Here is a 17,696-nt window from a genome sequence, read left to right on the forward strand (position 1 = left end):
TCCCTGTAGCTTCACTTTTCGCAGTGAGGGAACCACCAGAAGGCCCTCCGCTTACTCTTCTTTTAAAGCAATCCAAGTTGGTTGCCATTTCTGTCTCCTGTGGCCGTGAGTTCCATAGTTTAACAATGCACTGTATAAAGAGATACTTTCTTTTTTCTGTCCTGAATCTTCCAACATTCATCGCCATTGAGTTCTAGCGTTATGATGAAAGAGGGAGGAAAAACTTTCCTCTATCCATTTTCTCCATGCCATGTATCATTTTGAAAACTTTTATCATGTCCTTGCCTTTCCTCTAAGTTAAACTAAACAGCCAGAAGTCCTTCAGGCACTGCCTGCTTCATTGCTGTTGCTTTGGGAAAAGGCCGCAGCTCAGCAGAAGAGCATTTGCTTTTCATACAAAGGCTCCCAGGTTCAGTCCCCAGGTAGGACCGGGAGAGGCCCCTACCTGACACTATGGAGAGCTGCTGCCAGTCAGTGTAGACAGTACAGAGCTTGATGGACCAGTGGCCAGGCTCAATATAAGGCAGCTTCCTAGGTTCCTATGTTGCCATGTTTTGAAGGCACCTATAGAATAACAACAACAACAACAACAACAACAACAACAATTTTATTATTTGTTCCCTGCCCATCTGACTGGGTTTCCCCAGCCACTCTGGGCGGCTACCAACAGAACACTAAAAACAGAATAAAACTTCAAACATTAAAAACTTCTCTAAACAGAGCTGCCTTCAGATGTCTTCTAAAAGTCAGGTCCTTGTTTATTTCCTTGACATCTGATGGGAGCCACTAGCACTGGGAAGTTGGAAGGGACCTCAAGGGTCATCGACCCTCTCAACGCATAGACATTCTGATGCTGCAGAAACAGGAGTATGGTACAGAAAGGCTGGCATCTGAGCAGAGCTTGGTGCTGTGGGTTTGCATTCCCCTGGTGGATGGGACTTTGCCACACCTGCTCTGCTCAGCAGTTTTAAGAAAAGAGGGGAAAGATTCCTCCCCCCCCCCAATAATTGGAGCAGACATTGCCGGTGGGAGGGAAATTATATCTGCTGGGTATGCGGGGGAATGTAGCACTTATAAAGACTCGCCTTATTGCTGCAATTTTTATTTGCTTTTAGTATTATATAATATTGTGCTTTGGATATTGTGTGTTTTAATTCTTAAGGAAGGCGGCAGGGAATGTTTCGCCCAAGGCTTCTGGCCAAGGCACAATGGTTTAGCGGATGTGTTTGTCCCCACCCCATGGACTAACAATCTAAGGGCAGATCCACACCAATACATTTAAAGCACGTCCAATGCACATTTAAAGTTCATGAGTTTCCCCAAAGAATACTGGGAACTGTAATTTGTTCAGGGTGCTGGGAACTCCAGCTCTGTGAGGGTGAAACTACATTTCCCAGGATTCTTGGGGGGTATTGTGTGCTTTAAATGTGCAGTTTTATTATTATTTCAACCATCCAATACAATATTAAAGAACAGCATTTATCAAAAAATTTATTTACATTAAAACACCACACACACACACACACACACACACACACACTTAAAAACAATTAAAAAGGTTAAAAGAACCAATGCATTAAAATCATCCAATTAATTATTTTTTTTGCCATTCACCATATTGACCCCAGTAAAAATTCTCCTTGGCTTTCAGGCAGCCACTGCAAATCTCACAACTTTGCCTGTCACGAATTTGTCAGAATCAGACAACCTACGTGTGATTTTCACTTGATTGTCACCATCAGGTATCTTACTTAACAAATTCAGAATAAACTTTACCCTCTGTTCAGAATACAAAAAGATCTTCTCTAAGTCAATAAAGAGGGGTTTTGGGGGGAGACAGAAGGAAATAAATACACAGCATGTTGCAGTCATTAAAAAAAATATAGTGTACTTTCATATTTGTGGGGAAAGAGACCTTATTTTTCTGTTTTGCATTTTTAAATGTTGTCGCATTTATACGCCACTTCAAGGTGGTTCTCCTCCTCATTTAACCCTCATAACAACAGCCCTGCAAGGCAGCCTTGGCTGAGAGGCAGCAACTGACCCCCCCCAGGTCACACCCAGTGAGCTTCATGGCTGACTGGCAATTCAAACCCCGGTCTCTCCCAGCTCCTAGCAGTCCAACACTCTAACCACTACACCACACTGCCTCTGTGATTATTATAATTAATTTCCCAGTGCCAACATGAAAGACCCGACAGTCAAGACTACAAAGAAAGAAATGACCTGCTCTTTTATTGCAGAATTAATGCCACCTGGCCTAAACCTGTACTGCAACTCACCAACAACGTGCAAAAAAGATCTTTGGGAGAAAACGCCCCAAAATTACTGTAAGGGGTGGGGTGTGGGGTGGACACTAACCCTGGCAGACAGAACCAAATTTATAAGTGTTGGCTAGCAGCGAGCCTTTAAGAGACGATCTCCCCACCCTCACCCCCCAAAATGTGGTGCAGTGTATATTTTAATGGGGGGGGTGGTCCTCTCCCTTGCTTTTGATAGGTAAGGGGGTAAAAAATAGCAGAATCCGCCATCCAGCCTTGCGAACCTCAGAATGGTTGGTTGGTAGGATAGATGGATGGAGAGCTAGACGCCTCCGCCCCCCCCGCCCCCCCCAATCTTAAAGGAACTGGATGATCTTTGGAGATGGCTTGGTAACGATTGGCCCTTTCGCTCCATCCCCGAAGCAGCAGAGGCACCAAAATAACACAGCGCCAGAGAGCAGCAGCAGCAGCAGCAGCAGCAGCAGGACACGTGTTCGGCGTGCAGAGGAGACGGGAGAGATCGCCAGAGCCCCCCTGCTCCGTGGCTCCCCCTCTCTCTTCCTCCTCCTCCTCCCGAGAGCGCAGCAGAAGCATGCAGCCCGGGTGAGGAGCTTCGCCTCGCCAGCCCCCGCCAGGGTGGTGGTGGACCACATAGAAGACCACCGGAGGATGCAGCCAGGTACCTTTTCCAGCAGAGCTCTTTGGGTTCCATGCAGGTGTGCAGCGGTGCCTGCGTTTCCCCTGGGCTGTGGGATGCAAACTTTGATCCTCGGGTGTGTTTTTTTACGGAATAAAATAGGATTTTAATTTTAAATACCTATCTTCAACCAGGTGGGCATCTGTTGGGGAGGAGGGCGGGCAGGGAGTTTTGGGGGCTCGTGAGCATTGAGAGAGTCAGGGTGGGGTGGGGGGAACTGCCCAGGGTTATTTTGCGCCAGGGCTGAAAGTGTGAGAAAATCATGTAATTTTTGCATCCGGGTTGAAAGTGTGACAAAAGCATGTTGCTTTTCCATGGGGGTCGAAAGTGTGACAAAATGAGAATATCTTTTTTGGGGTGTAAGGGCTTCCTTTAATTTAGGATGGGGGGACCTCAGACCCAGCAGGCTGCTGGATATTTGAAGGAAATCCCTACCAAAATCAGGGGGGTGATTCCCTCCTTTCCCCCACCCATCCCCGCTCTCCAAATGCTAAAAGCACGGGGGTCTCGAAGACACGGAAAGAAAAGGAGGGACCGCAGTAGTGCCAGATTCTCCCACCTTCTTCCCTGCAGGTTTAACAGACTCTAAATTTGCCAGTGACACCCTGGAGCAAAATGCACCCTCGCTTTGCGTGTGGACTGGGCAAGCTTCAGAGCTACCTCCATCCTTTCCTGATTTCCCAGTTCAGTAGTGGGGCTATTTCTAGCGGGTTTTAAAAAATAAATTAAAAGTATTCCAATCCAGTCATGCCTTCCGCCTCCTTTCGTTTCGCATCACCCCCACAACACCTGTTCAGGAAGACTGGGGTGGGGGGAATATTACTGATATCTTGAGCTATGCAAAGGCACCCTTTCTGCCTTGCTTCTGAAAACCACAACGAATCCATTCGCTCATTAAGGCTGGCTTTGGGCTCACTTCCCTACTGACTGTTATGTAACCAAAGTGGAAGCAACCCCCCACAACTCACACTAATTTTGAGCAATCTCTTTTGTCTCCACATCCCCAAACATCCAGGCCTGAAATTTTAAACAGAAACAGGACTCCCCTCTCCATCTGTCTCTGCACAGAAGGGTCTGTCTTGCTGAGGGACCCTGGGCAAAGTGGCAGATATTATCAGTCTGCCAAATAAATGCCACCTCCTTGCTCTTTATATTTAACCGCCTCCTAAGAATCAAGAAGATGCAATGCTAAAAATAAAGTGTGTGTTAGTGTGTGTGTGTGTGTGTGTGTGTGTGAGAGAGAGAGAGAGAGAGAGAGAGAGAGAGAGATTATTTCTTCAGTCATTCCAGTTTTCGATCTTTTAAAAATAATAATAATAATAATAATACAGTAATAATTTCAAAAGATGAGTCTGCCTCCTGCCCACCCACTTGGCATTAATGAAATCTCTCTCTCTCAATAAAGTCCGTTTGCCCAGCAATGGGGATCAAACGTTTGCTGTTTTGAGTGGGTCTGCGATTCCAGCGGAGAGCTCTCTTGAGAGCTTCTCCCGGCTTCGATAAATCTGTCCAGTCTCCAAGGAGGAGGGGAATCTGGGTGGAGGAAGACAAGGCGAAGGGCTTTAGTATCAGATTTGTCATTAATTTGGAGCCAGGCTTGTTGAGGATAAATTATGCATCTTGCTGGGAAACCCAAGATGGAACTGTATGCCTTATTACACCCCCAGCATGACATAAGGATTTTGCTAATATTTGATATATGGCTCTTGTAGATTTCATTCGAGTGCCCCTAGAGGGACTGGAGAAATGATATAGAGAGCAGTGAGTGTGGGGAGGGGGAGAGAGAGCTGGGAATCTGCAAGGACAAGGGTAGTCATTCGTCATTCTGTCAATTGCTGGGAAATGCAGGTGGTCCCCGGTCACCTTAAATAGCTTGACCTGAGCTTTGCGTTGCAATCCAAGAGCTGAGCTTTGGGGCTTGTATACAGGGAAGTTTTTAATGTTTGATGCTTCATTGTGTTTTCATATTTTGCTGGAAGCCGCCCAGAGTGGCTGGGGCAACCCCGTCAGGTGAGCAGCATAGAAATAACAAAATAATCATTAAATTCTTATTTAAGGGGCCCAAGGGTTGTATGTCCTGCAAACAGCGAGGATTGCTTTTCTTTTCTGCGGACAGCTTTTCCATTTCGTAAGTTCATTGTCAACGCTGCTGCAAGGGGGTTGGACTAGATGACCCCTTTCGGGGACCTTCCAATTCTTTGATTATATGTTTCTGTGAGCAAATGTATGCTAGCCTCAGATACGCTATCAGGCAAGCTTGGCCGTGTTGACATTTTTAGATTTGATTGCTAAATGCAAGCAAAACAAACAGGTCGAAATTAGATCACCCTCCAGGGTGACAGAAAAATTTCCCAGTGTAAATTAGCTGCATTTGTGTATGACATTCAAATGCTTTCCGGAAACCCTCGCATTGCTGGCTGCAAAGAGGAAATGAACCCCATGAACCACAGCTCTGGGGCACCGGCTGGGCCTCCCTCTCTATTTAAAATACTGTCCTGAACCAGGTCCTGTTACAGGGTCAGCAAGCAGTTAGTTCCCCACCCATCAGCCCAGGGGCCCTCCTTGTGGCTCCCTAAAATTATTCTGTGACCTGGAGTTAGTGAACAATCTCGTGAGTGAAGGTCTTCCTAGGAAGGGAGGCAAGGGCTGGGTGGGGCTGTTGGGTCACACCTTAAAAGACGAAAGCAAAAGTTTGGGGTGCCTGAGAACAAAGGAATTTTGTGTGTCCTCTGACCTCAACCTGCAGGATGTGCTGTTGCCAACTTTTTAGCCCCCCCACCCACCCAGCTTGCTACTGCGGCTTGTGTCAAATGTCCTCACGTACTCATCACTGCAGAATATACAGTGGTACCGTGGGTTACAGACGCTTCAGGTTACAGACGCTTCAGGTTACAGACTCTGCTAACCCAGAAATAGTACCTCGGGTTAAGAACTTTACCTCAGGATGAGAACAGAAATCACACGGCGGCAGCGGGAGGCCCCATTAGCTAAAATGGTACCTCAGGTTAAGAACAGTTTCAGGTTCAGAACGGACCTCCAGAACGAATTAAGTTATTTACCTGAGGTACCACTGTACTGCGGTTAAGGGCACAGAAACACTGGTCATTTGAATAGTTGGCAACTCTCCGTGGAGGTACTAATCCCCACTCTGCGGGATAACCTGCCTTTTCCCCAGAACCAGGACTCACAAACACTGGAAAAACCCAGAAATCTAAAAGCATATGAAGTATAATAGTTGAAAAGCAATTAAGGTATAGTAGAATGAAAATGACGTAAAAAACCAATCTATTAAAATGCAAATAGTAAAACAGCATAGCACTGCTATAAGTTCTTTCCTTAAAAAAGAAGACGGGTACAGTTAGTTTCCGAAGGCTTGTCAGAATAAAATAGCCTTCACCAGCCAGCGGCCAGTCTGGCCTCTCTAAGGAGGGAGTTGCAAATAGTATTAAGAAATTGGCCGGGCGCATTTTGCGACTGGCACGGGTCCAGTTGTGACCCATGTGGAGATCTGTGGGGGACTCCTATGCTCGGGTCCCATTTGTGGGTTTCCCTTCAGGGCCTCTAGTTAGCTGCTGTGCGAACAGGACTAGACGGTCCCCCTTTGGCCTGATCCATCCGGCTTTTCTTATGTTCTTATTTAATTATAGCAGCCTCCAGCAGCACAAGGGGTCTGTGCATCTAGCTGTTAACCAGAAGGTTGGTGATTTGGGCCCACTGTCAATTGCCAAGCTGGCATCCGGATTCTGTGGAAACAGAGTACAGCCATGGATAGCCTCCATGAATTTGTCTGACCCCCTTTTAAAGCCATCTAGGGAGGTGAGCGAGTTCCATCACGGGAGTGAGTTCCGTGGTTCGACTCTGCACTGAATTTTCTCTGTCCTGAATCTTCCCATGTTCAGCTCCACTCGATAGCCAGGAGTCCTAGTGCTACGAGAGAGAGGGAGGAAAACTTTGCCCTATCTACTTTATCCATGCAAAACTGGATATACTTCTACCATCCCACTCACCTTTTCTAAAAAGTCCCAAACGCTGCAACCATTCCTCATAGGAGAGCGCTTTGTTTTGTTTTAATTTTTTAAGGAAAGGGCCATCGCTCAGCTCTGGAGCCCCTGCTTTGCATTCCAAAGGTCTCATGCTTGATCCCTGGCATCTCCAGGTAAAGGTAAAGGTACCCCCTGACTGTTAGGTCCAGTCAAGGACGACTCTGGGGTTGCGCGCTCATCTCGCTCTAAAGGTCAAGGGAGCCGGCGTTTGTTCGCAGACAGCTTCCTGGTCATGTGGCCAGCATGACTAAGCCGCTTCTGGCGAACCAGAGCAGCGCACAGAAACGCCATTTTACCTTCCCACCAGAGCAGTACCTATTTATCTACTTGCACTTGACATGCTTTCGAACTGCTAGGTGGGCAGGAGCAGGGACCGAGCAACGGGAGCTCACCCCGTCGCGGGGATTCGAACTGCCGACCTTCTGATCGGCAAGTCCTAGGCTCTGTGGTTTAACCCACAGCGCCACCCGCGTCCCAGGTAGGGCTGGTGTTTTCCTGAGACTGAACGATGCAGTATCTTAAGTTCCTAGTTCATCGGCCAGGCTCATTCCAAGCCTTCCTATTCAATCAGTCCTAACTAACTCTGGGGGTTAACTGGTGTCGCTGCGCATGGCCTCCTATGATTTGTGGGCAGGAGGCGATTTGCCTGCCACACTAAATTAGCCACGGCCGGTAGTCAGAAGTGGGATTTATGAGCCAGAGTGCAGATTTGCTCAGCCACCCAGAAGCCACTTGCTCCAAAGCAAAGTCTCCTTGAAGCGGCTTTTGTTTTTAAAGCAAGCGCAAAAGGATTCTAAATTAGCGAGCTGGCCTCAAACAACCCGGCCGCCTTACCCCACTTTCCCCTCCTTCCAAGAGACACAGGAAGTGGAGGGGTGGCAGTTCCACGCCGCTGAGGACTGCAGCCTTGCTCAGGCCTCCTCCTGGTTTCCCCTGCGCAAGAAGAAATTGCAGGCTAAAAAAGATAAATGGGGGGGGGGGAGCCAAAATTCTGCCAAGTGACTCCCCTAAGTGGAAAAGTTGCAGCTTTTGAGACTTTTTTTTAGCTGAGAGAAAAGGTGACATGATAGGAGATTCTAAAATTATTCATGGCAGGCTAGTGATAAGTTTTTCTCCTCCTCTTGCAACACCTGAACTCGTGGACATTCCATGAAGCTGAAGAGCTTGGAAGATTCAGGACAGGTAAAGTTCTTCACGTGGCACAGAGTTAATCTATGGAACTCCCTCCCACAGGAGGCAGCAATGGCCACCAACTGGGATGGCTTTAAAAGAGTGCTGGACAAATTCACAGAAAGATATATTATCTGTGATGGCTGTGTTTCGTCCGAAACAGCTGGAGGGGGCCATGTTGACAAAGGCTGGCTTAGAGAACATGGCATATTGAGGGATGTATAGATTCATTAATCAATCAATAAATCAACAAAGCCAGCAGAAAACTAGAGGGTCGAGCGTGGATCCGAGGGCAAAAGTTGCCTTCAGGAAGAACCTAATACAGCTCACACAAATAACCTGGTTTGCGCAAGGGAAAAAAGACCCTGCCCAAGTGACGCTTCCCGCAAAGTCAACTAACCTTTGCAAAAGCTGCCCTGAGTTCCCTAGCGTTTAAAGGCATGGGCATCAAATCTCAAGAATGAGAATTAATTACCCTTTTCCCTTCTGGCTCCTGCGGAAGGGTTTCTGAGTCACAGCAGGCTGTTTTGGATGCTGCGCCCGGAAGGACCGGCCAATTGTGCCCGTCTGTGTCTTTAACAGCATGTGGAGTGAACGCTCCTCCTGCCAGCGCTGGCAGGGGCCGCGCCTCAGCGGGGGCAGCAAAATTGGCACAGCCTGCCTAAGAGACAGGAGGTCCTTCCCCCACTCGGCTTACCGCTGGCCACCTCTAGAAAAGTCACAGAGATGCTGGGAAGCATCCAAAAGAAGAATCTGCTGTTGAACTAGCCTTGGACTTTAAGGCCTCAAGCTGTCTCCTTGCAAGGTTTAACGCCTGAGCTGCCTAAACATGCATGGAATCGCCAGCGTTCCCCTGACAGAAACTTGCAAAGGAGCAGTGAGTGGTCTCTTATGTGGTTGTAAGAGGGGCAGAGAGGCTTTCAAAGTGCTGAGGTTTGACCCAGCAAATTCAGACCCCAAGAAAGCTTCTTTTAATTTCAACTGACAGAAGCTTGCAAAAGGAGCAGAGGGGATGCTAGCAAGGTTGTCGAAGGAGCTTGCAAAGTGCTGTGCTTTGATCCAGCAAATTCAGATCCTGGGAAAGCTGTCCCTAATTGTCAGGAACACGGCCCCCTGCTCAGGTCTAACTTCTCTCTTTCCGTTCCTGAACCACACTCCTCATTTCCTATCCCTACTCTTCCCTAATGCTACTCTTTTTTTCCACACCCCACCTCTTCCTTTCCCTGGGTCTATTCATGCTCCTCCTCCTCCCCTGATTACTTTCTTTTGCAGACTCTCCAAGCACCCCTATTTTTCAGGGGACAGTCCAGGATTTACAGCAGCCATTTTGGTTTCTGATTTGATCCCGGAATGTCCTGCTTTTCCTTAGGATGTTCCTATTTCCATCAGAGAAATGTTGTAGCGTATGAAGTCATGCGACCCCTGAACCAAGGAGATAAGTAACGATGCAACCTTTAGAAGACGTCTGAAGGCAGCTCTGTATAGGGACGTTTTGCAATGTTTCAGTATGTTTTTATATATGTTGGTGGCTGGGGCGACCCAGTCAGATGGGCAGGGTATAAATATTATTACAGTGGTACCACAGTTGTTGAACGTAATCTGTTCCGGAAGACCATTCGACTTCCGAAACGTTTGACAACCGAGGTGCAAAGGGCGGTCAGCAAAATCAGTGGAGAAAATTGAAATACACGCAACGGAAGCCATTCGACTTCTGAGGCACGTTCGAAAACGGAAACATTTAGGTACTTCTGGGTTTTCGGCATTTGAAAACCGAAACGTTCGGTTTCCGTGACGCTCAAAAACTGGGGTACTACTGTATTATTATTATTGAATAGGAAGCCCCTTATTTCATCAGAGAAATGTTGGAGGGATTGCTTTTGGACAGACCTTCAGAAACCCACAACATTGCTCCACAATAGAGCAGTCCTCACGCTCTGGTTTCCCTCGCTTTGTCTCCCATTCCAGGTCATGGCGTGCCCTGAGATGTCCTCCTCCATCTCGTGAACTCCTTGCCTCTGCCCAATGCCTGCGGAACCGCCTGCCACCACCATGGTCCACCCTGAGGGGAGTGCCCTGCTGAAGGCCGTCTGGCAGGGCAAGTTCCGCCTCACCCGCCTGCTGCTAGAGGGTGGGGCCTACATCAACGAGGGCAACATCCAGGGGGAAACCCCCCTCATTGCGGCCTGCGTGGCCCCCTACGAGGACCCTCAGAACAAGTCCCGCATGGTGAGGTACCTCCTGGAGAACGGGGCCGACCCCAACATCCCTGACAAGATGGGGAAGTCCGCCCTGATGCACGCCTGCGCCGACGGGGCTGGGGCTGAGGTGGCTTCCATTTTGTTGGCGCACGGGGCAGAGCCCAGCGCCAAGGATTACTCCGGGGCATCGGCTTTGGTGTACGCCATCAACAAGGGGGACCGGGGGACCTTGCAGGTGCTCCTGGACGCTTGCAAGGCCAAAGGGAAGGAGGTCATCATCATCACCACAGACACGTCCCCCTCAGGGACCAAGAAAACCAAGCAGTACCTGAACTCGCCGCCGTCGCCAGGCGTGGACGACAGCCGTTCGCCCGCTCTGTGCATGTCCCCCTCAGACATTGAGGTGAGGACCTCCCAGTCCCCTGGCGGCAGCGAGAAGGAAGAGGAGCGTGACGTTTTCAACTTCACCATGGCCACCCGGCTCAGCTGCTCCCCTCTCCCGCACGGCAAGGGGAAGGAGGCTGAGGAGAAAGCCCCGGCCCTCCCACCCAAAGGCCGACCCAAGCAGCTGAAGAGGTTGAACTCGGAGCCGTGGGGCCTGGTGGCGCCCTCTGTCCTAGCTGCCTCCCACCAGGAAAAGGCCCGGACCCCAGAAGAGAGGATGACGGCTGAGATGAATGGCCTGAGCTTCTCCAAGAGGCCTCCGTTGTCCCGGAGACACAGCATGGAAGGCCAGGAGTCGTCCTGCCTCAAAATGGCCGCTCACCAGGCCTCAGGGGAAGAGCTGGCCAGCCTAGAAGCCGCGTGGGCAGAGAAAGTCCATTTCAGCCACCTGCACCAGACTCTCGCCCGACGCAACACGGCGCCCGAAACCCAAGACGGCGGCCCGAGTCCTGGCTCCCGGGCTCTGGTCCACCCCAAGCTGAATTGCTTGGACCACTACGAGTTGGATTCCCTCTGCCCCGAGTCCATCCCTGGCTCCCCAGATTCAGGCCGCGTTTCTGTGGAGAGGAGGAAGTACAACGCCTCCCCGTTGACCCTGCCGGCCAGCTCGTCCCGAGAGAGTTTGGAAAGCATCCCCAACGCCGTCTCCCCCATCACGATACGACGCCGGGCCCCGGGTCTCCTCGAGAGGAGGGGCTCTGGGACGCTGCTGCTGGACCACATTGCCCACACCCGGCCGGGCTTCCTGCCCCCACTCCACCTCAACCCCCACCCTCCCCTCCGCGACATCCGGGGCAATGGCAAGCCCTCCTCCCCGGCCCACAAGGGCCTGATCCCAGTGGCCCCCACTTCTCCCAAAGGCAAGAGGCTACTCCGGAGGCACTCCATGCAGACGGAGCAGATGAAGCAGCTGGTCAGTTTTCAGAGCCTGATCGCCCAAGGGGACTCGGTGGCCAGTTAAGACATGGCGGAATGGGAACAGGGCAATCTACAGTCTTCTCGTCTTTGCCTCATGGGGACTTGGAGGGCCTTCCACAATGCCGTTTTCCTGCTTTCCTCGCCGGCCTCTGAGCCCACCCTGTCTTCGTAGCTGGGTTTCTGCGTCTTCCTCCTTCCTCTCATTTTGGTGTTCCATGTCGTAGCCGCCATCTTTATAAACTGGACATACGAAGCATGACGTCGGAGCCAACACCGCGAGGCCAGAGTGTAGGGGAGGGGCCTTTAGAGTGAAGTCGCTGAGGGCAAGTAGGCGACCCAGGAAGTTTTGCCCATCTGCTTGCGATGAAATTCTTTGGAGTGGGAAGGTTGAGTTGGGTGTTGGCTTCCTTGACTGACCCACCAAAATCTTCATCAGGCGTGCAGGAGACTGTTGGCATCCTTCGCTTCCTGCCCCTACAGACGAGGCCTGGGATCTGCAAAAAAGGCAGAGCAATGGAGTCTGATGCTTGACATGGTGACTCCATGGGTCAAGCAACATCTCTGAGATGAAATCTAGAGGGTGAATTCGCATTTGGAAAACATACGTTTTGTGGATCGATGTCTGCTTTGAGGGTCCTGTCCTCAGCAAGCAGAGACCCATCCCAGTAGGAAAGAGGACTTTAAGCCCCCAGATGCTCTTCCCTGGGTCACCTTCATCTATATTCTTTTGAATATTTTTTTTTATTTTGGGTGGGGGGAGATTTCAATTCTCTTGTTGACACTTGATGTTGGTTGGGTGGGTTATGGGAAGTTGTATGCCCAATTTCAGGGAGGTGAATCTACGCACATCTGGTTTTTAGACCTGGAAAGCTGAAAACCAGGAGGGCACATGTTCTCTTTGCCACCTCCTGGAGTGGGTGGCATGGGCAAGGGAGAGCTCTAGCAATGGGTTGCCAGGCTCTCTTCATATGGATCACAGCCCACCTGGGTTCTTTTGGAGGTGGGGTGTGACTTTCCTGAAAAGTTCAAATTAGTTTGCTGCAGCTGGGATAAATGCCAAACCCAACCCAAGCCTCTTTAAACTGGCATCATCCCCCAGCCCCACAGAATGCTGAAGCACCCAAAAAATGCCAAGGCAGCCTTTGCCAACCTGGTTTCAACCTGGAAGTTGTAGTCTAGAGCATATGGGGACCAAAAAAAATATGTTGGCAAAGGCTGCAGTAGGGCAAAACTCCCCCCAAATTATTTGATGCCTGAGACACAGGATATCTCCCTCCCCCTGCCCCCTACCCTTGAATTAAACTCAGAGACACTCTTCGTTCTTCCTTACAAGGAGGTGTATCTATTTCCTCCATCAGCTCCCAGAACAATGGTATGTTACTGTTGGGAGTACCTGGTTGCTAACCACTTTTTGGGGCACCTCTTCCTCTTCCGTTCCTTGCCAGGGCTCAGGGATGGCAACAGGATTTATCTGGCCAACAGGAGCAATGTTGGGATTCCTGCCGCCGCCCCCCCCCCCATGCGGCCTGTCAGCTGTAACCCAGTCTGCATCAGGGAACCCAGACACATCTTTGACGCAATCTAAGCGCGGGTGGCGCTGTGGGTTAAACCACAGAACCTAGGACCTGCTGATCAGAAGGTTGGCGGTTCGAATCCCCGTGACGGGGTGAGCTCCCGTTGCTTGGTCCCTGCTCCTGCCAACCTAGCAATTCGAAAGCACGTCAAAGTGCAAGTAGATAAATAGGTACCACTCCGGCGGGAAGGTAAACGGCGTTTCCGTGCGCTTCTCTGGTTTGCTAGAAGTGGCTTAGTCATGCTGGCCACATGACCCGGAAGCTGTACTCCGGCTCCCTCGGCCAATAAAGCGAGATGAGCACCGCAACCCCAGAGTCTTCTGCAACTAGACCTAATAGTCAGGGGTCCCTTTACCGTTACCTAAGCTCCCCAAGGCCTGGCCAGCTCTATAAGGCCCGAGCCTTCAACGCAGTGGTTCAACCCTCTTGCCTCTTGGCACTCAGTTTGCATGTCCTCTGGGCCAAAAGAGAGCACCCAGCAACCTCCCCGCAAGAAACATTGATTCCATGGCTGTTGGTCCAGTTTGAAACGGATTGAAATGTCTGGTGCAGACCAAGTGTGGGCCTTGACACTGCACTTATTTGGGCAGTCGAAGAGAGCAAGAGGCTCTCCTGCCTCTCCCAGCTTTCCACGTGCCTCAGTTTCCTGCCAAGTGGGGCTCCCGATACCGACCCACGTCTGTAAAACGACTTTGATAACCGAGGGAGGGAGGCTGTGGCAAAGCCGCCAGGGTTGCCGGCAACAACGAATGTATTCTCTTGTTCCTTCCTGCGGTTTAGTAGTGTCGACAAAGCAATAGTACTTCGGAGTAACACTTGAACTCAGCCCCTTCCATCCTTAAGCGCTGTTCCGGGGGGTGCTGAAATGACACCCCCACTCTCTCAGCAGGCACAGGGGGGCTTCAGGAAGGTGGGACCCCCACCACTCAAGGCCTGAGGCCCAATCCAAGCACACTCTCAGCTCTCCTGAAGGAGCACCTGTGCAGTGTTCCCTTTTTCTCGCACTTTTGCTCCCGGTCGTACGGCACACCCTGTGTCGCTGAGTTGTTGGTTGTTCAGGTGGCATGTGCCACCACCCTGTGGTTTTTTCCAGCGATAAAATTCAGTTCAGGTGGGGATGTCCATCCCCCCCTCTACTCCTCTTCCAATTGGATCCCAGCCTCCCCATTTCCCTTGCCTGCCTGCCTTTCTTCCCACAACTGTCCCAGTTCAAGACCAGCCAGCCAGAATAACCTCTTCCTTCTCTCACAGCAGTGAGCACTTAATTTTGCTGGAGGGACTCTTTGAGAAGGACATGCCAGGGCCCCACATTAACCTCCCCTTGCAAAAACTGTTTTTTTTTTTGTTGTTTTTTTTTTGCAAACCCTGCTTCCGCAATCCTCTTCCACTTCCGCCTTGGTAACTGGGGCAGAGCACTGTCTGGCCTGCTGCGCTGGAATGTTTATGAACATTCCATGACAGCAGAGAAGCTCAGCCAATAGCGACAGCTGTGCTGCCGGTGAGGGAAGATGGACCACCCACTTTCCTGCCTACCGTCAATTCCAGCCACCAGGTTTTTTGAATTTCAGTATTCTGAGCTGTGGAGAAGGGCGTCGGTATCCAGGGTATATTTCCTGCTGTGAATCCGCCCCTCCCCCTCCCCCCCGCCGCCCCACATGCTTTCTTCTCCCAGTCCCAATAATGCCCTCTGTCCGATAGGCAGCCCTCCATGCTCTAAACCGACGTTGTTTCCTTAATAGCAAATCACAGGTTTCCCCCCTGAATTTCGTTCAATTGCCTTTGCACTCGTCTTTCTCTTCCAATCGTGGTACAAGCACAATGTCGCCCCCTGTGGCCAAACGCACAACTTGTTGGGTGGTGAATGCCAACCGTTAAAGCTTTTCTGTGCTATAAAGTCCTGTATGGACCAATAGAGATAGATAGATATAAAATAATGTACACATAATACTGAACAAAAGAACTACTGCGTTTGTTTGCTTATTTGTGTGCCCGTGTTTGTAAATAGCCAACAATGTGCTCCACACCTCTTGCCTTAAATGCAGCTCAGAGCTTTTCGTGTCAATCAATATTCTCTTATAGGGCCTGTTTTCACCTGGAGGAGAGACAGTGCTGGAGTCTAAGGGTTTATGTTTCCTTTAGATTTGCGCAGCCTCAGTGTCAGTCCCAAGCAAATTCGGTATATGCTGTCTAGAGTTCTACAAGTTCATAACATATTTAAGCCACCTCTCCGCCACCCTCATCCTAGCATCTCAGACAACAAGGAACAAAAACTCAGGAGCTGGGATAGTCAAAAATATTTGATAGCCAGCTTGTACTTTTATCATTTCTTTCTAATATTAATATCAATATTATATTCATATTTATTTGTCACTTTTTCCCACTGAACAGTCTTGAAAAATAAAAGTAACAGGAAACATTTTTAATGAGCAGTAAAACAAGACCTGCAAGTTCAAAATGCACACCTCTAAAGAAGATATCCTGGCTATCCCGCTTAAAGGGTGAGGTCACAAACGTAAAACCCTAATTATCCTTCCAATGTAGGGTCAAAGGGTCAATAGAGATGGAAGAGACATAAAGTGTTGCTTCATCCTTCCTCTTAGCTCCTGTTCAGGTCAAAAGCATTGGGAGGCTGACTCCTACCCCACCTAGCTGTGATTCCTTGGTTCCTGCATTCTGGCATTCCTGGGAGATTAATTTCGCTACTTCTTCGTTATAAAATGATGGATGCCCGAACTCTCAAGTCAACGGCCAGCAATATCCCTCTGTCCCAAGAGCCCTTCCCAGAACACACACAGGATTGTTGCAGTTTACCCAATGAGCAGAAAGCACTCTTCACATGCTCAGAGAGAGACTGATCATTGCAGGATTAAGACCCAAAGGCTTTTTCTCCAGTTAAGAAGCCTCTAGGGGGATGAATCTGTAGTAACGTCCCTGGCTAGTTTTCTTAGTGGGTGAAACTGCCCACTTGATCTGGATCCATTCTGCAAAAAAATACCCCACCTGGTTCCTCTTGGTCCAGATCCACAAGCCAGGGAGCAGCGGAAGATCACGGTTGCAAAGCTCAGGCAGACTGTGTCAATAAAGGCAGGAGGACAGACAGTGACATTTTAAACAGCTGTTCGGAACAAGCAAGGCGCTTTGGAGGGGAAATGCGCACAGGAGTGTTGTGAAGCCAAGCTGGTCGGTAGCTGACGGCACAGAAGGAGAAATGGTTGTGGGTGGAGAGCTAAGCAAGAGGCAGGCTGGCACTGCTAAGCAGGGAAGTTGAGAGCAAGGACGATCCTGTCTTCTGCTGCCTCAAAGGAAGTGAGGGTAAATCGCACCAGGTTTCCGCCTAAGCCTGCCATACAGTCACTTTCATACTTTTCTGAGCACGCATGCCTCTGAGCACGTGCAGAGTGATGCACAAGCAAAGTTTTTGTTTCAAGAGCAATAGACTTTTGAGCATGGGCAGAGACCCAACCCCATGTGGAGGAATATGTTTGAAAAGTGATACTTTAAGACACAGTGTCTCTGGGTGGGAAGTGGCTTTTGAAAAAAGGTTGAGGCGAGGCAAATATTTCCTGTGGATACCTGTTTTCCAGCACAGGGCCAGGAGACTGAACCTCCAGCTCCTTACAAGCATATTTTAAAAAATAATAATGCTGTTGTTGTTTTTTAGCATAGAAGAGAATAAGATACATTATAGTATAAACTATATAAAAAGGAAAACAACATTTTGTTACAGCAAGTCAAATTCAAGTTTATTATGGGGCAGGTCCATAATAAATACCTCTGTTTAGGAAAGTACATCAAGTAAATATCTGAATCTATTTTTTAAGCTTTCCCATTTTCCTGTTTCAGGGTATAAGGATAAGAGATGCACTATAAAGGAGGCATCAGCACTGCTGGTGCATTTAATTAGAGTAGGTTAATTAGTGTTGGAGCACCCCGTTGGTATGCAGAAAACCCCAGGTTCCATCCACTCCAACTTCTTAAGTTTAAAAAGATCTCAGAAATAAGGCTTGGAAAATGCATGTGGGTGATAGAATTTCTTTCCTCCTCCCCATTCCATTCCTTTGATGTGTTTTGCTCCTCCTGGATTCCGGTCTAACTAGAAGAATTTCTGGAATGAATTCTGGAATTGGGAAATGTACCGCTTACGACCATAAGAAGAGCCTGGTGGGTCAGGCCAATGGATCATCTAATATAGCACCCTTTTCTCACAGAGGCCACCCCTGGGACACTCACAAGTCAAGTACAAAGCACCCTCTGCTCCTGTGGTTTCCAGAAGCTGGTATTGTGGAGGCAGAGCACAGCCATTGTGGCTAATAGCTGCCCCCTTTTCATTTCTCTTGTAGAGAGCCAGTGTGGAGTAGTGGTTAGGGTGTCAGACTAGGACCTGGGAGACC

At 49.4% G+C, this 17,696-nt stretch overlaps 1 protein-coding gene across 1 annotated transcript; it reads left to right on the top strand.

Annotated features, from left to right (window-relative positions):
- Nucleotides 1-2,736: 2,736 nt before the first annotated feature.
- ANKRD34A (ankyrin repeat domain 34A) lies at nucleotides 2,737-13,354 on the top strand. The gene is made up of 2 exons (XM_081175454.1): nucleotides 2,737-2,940; nucleotides 10,137-13,354. The coding sequence occupies exon 2, from the start codon at nucleotides 10,194-10,196 to the stop codon at nucleotides 11,772-11,774; it is 1,581 nt and encodes a 526-aa protein (XP_081031580.1). The 5' UTR covers nucleotides 2,737-2,940; nucleotides 10,137-10,193; the 3' UTR covers nucleotides 11,775-13,354.
- Nucleotides 13,355-17,696: the final 4,342 nt, after the last annotated feature.

This window comes from Podarcis bocagei (assembly GCF_964188305.1).
Source record: "Podarcis bocagei genome assembly, chromosome: 16".
In the NCBI taxonomy this organism is placed as follows: domain Eukaryota; kingdom Metazoa; phylum Chordata; class Lepidosauria; order Squamata; family Lacertidae; genus Podarcis; species Podarcis bocagei.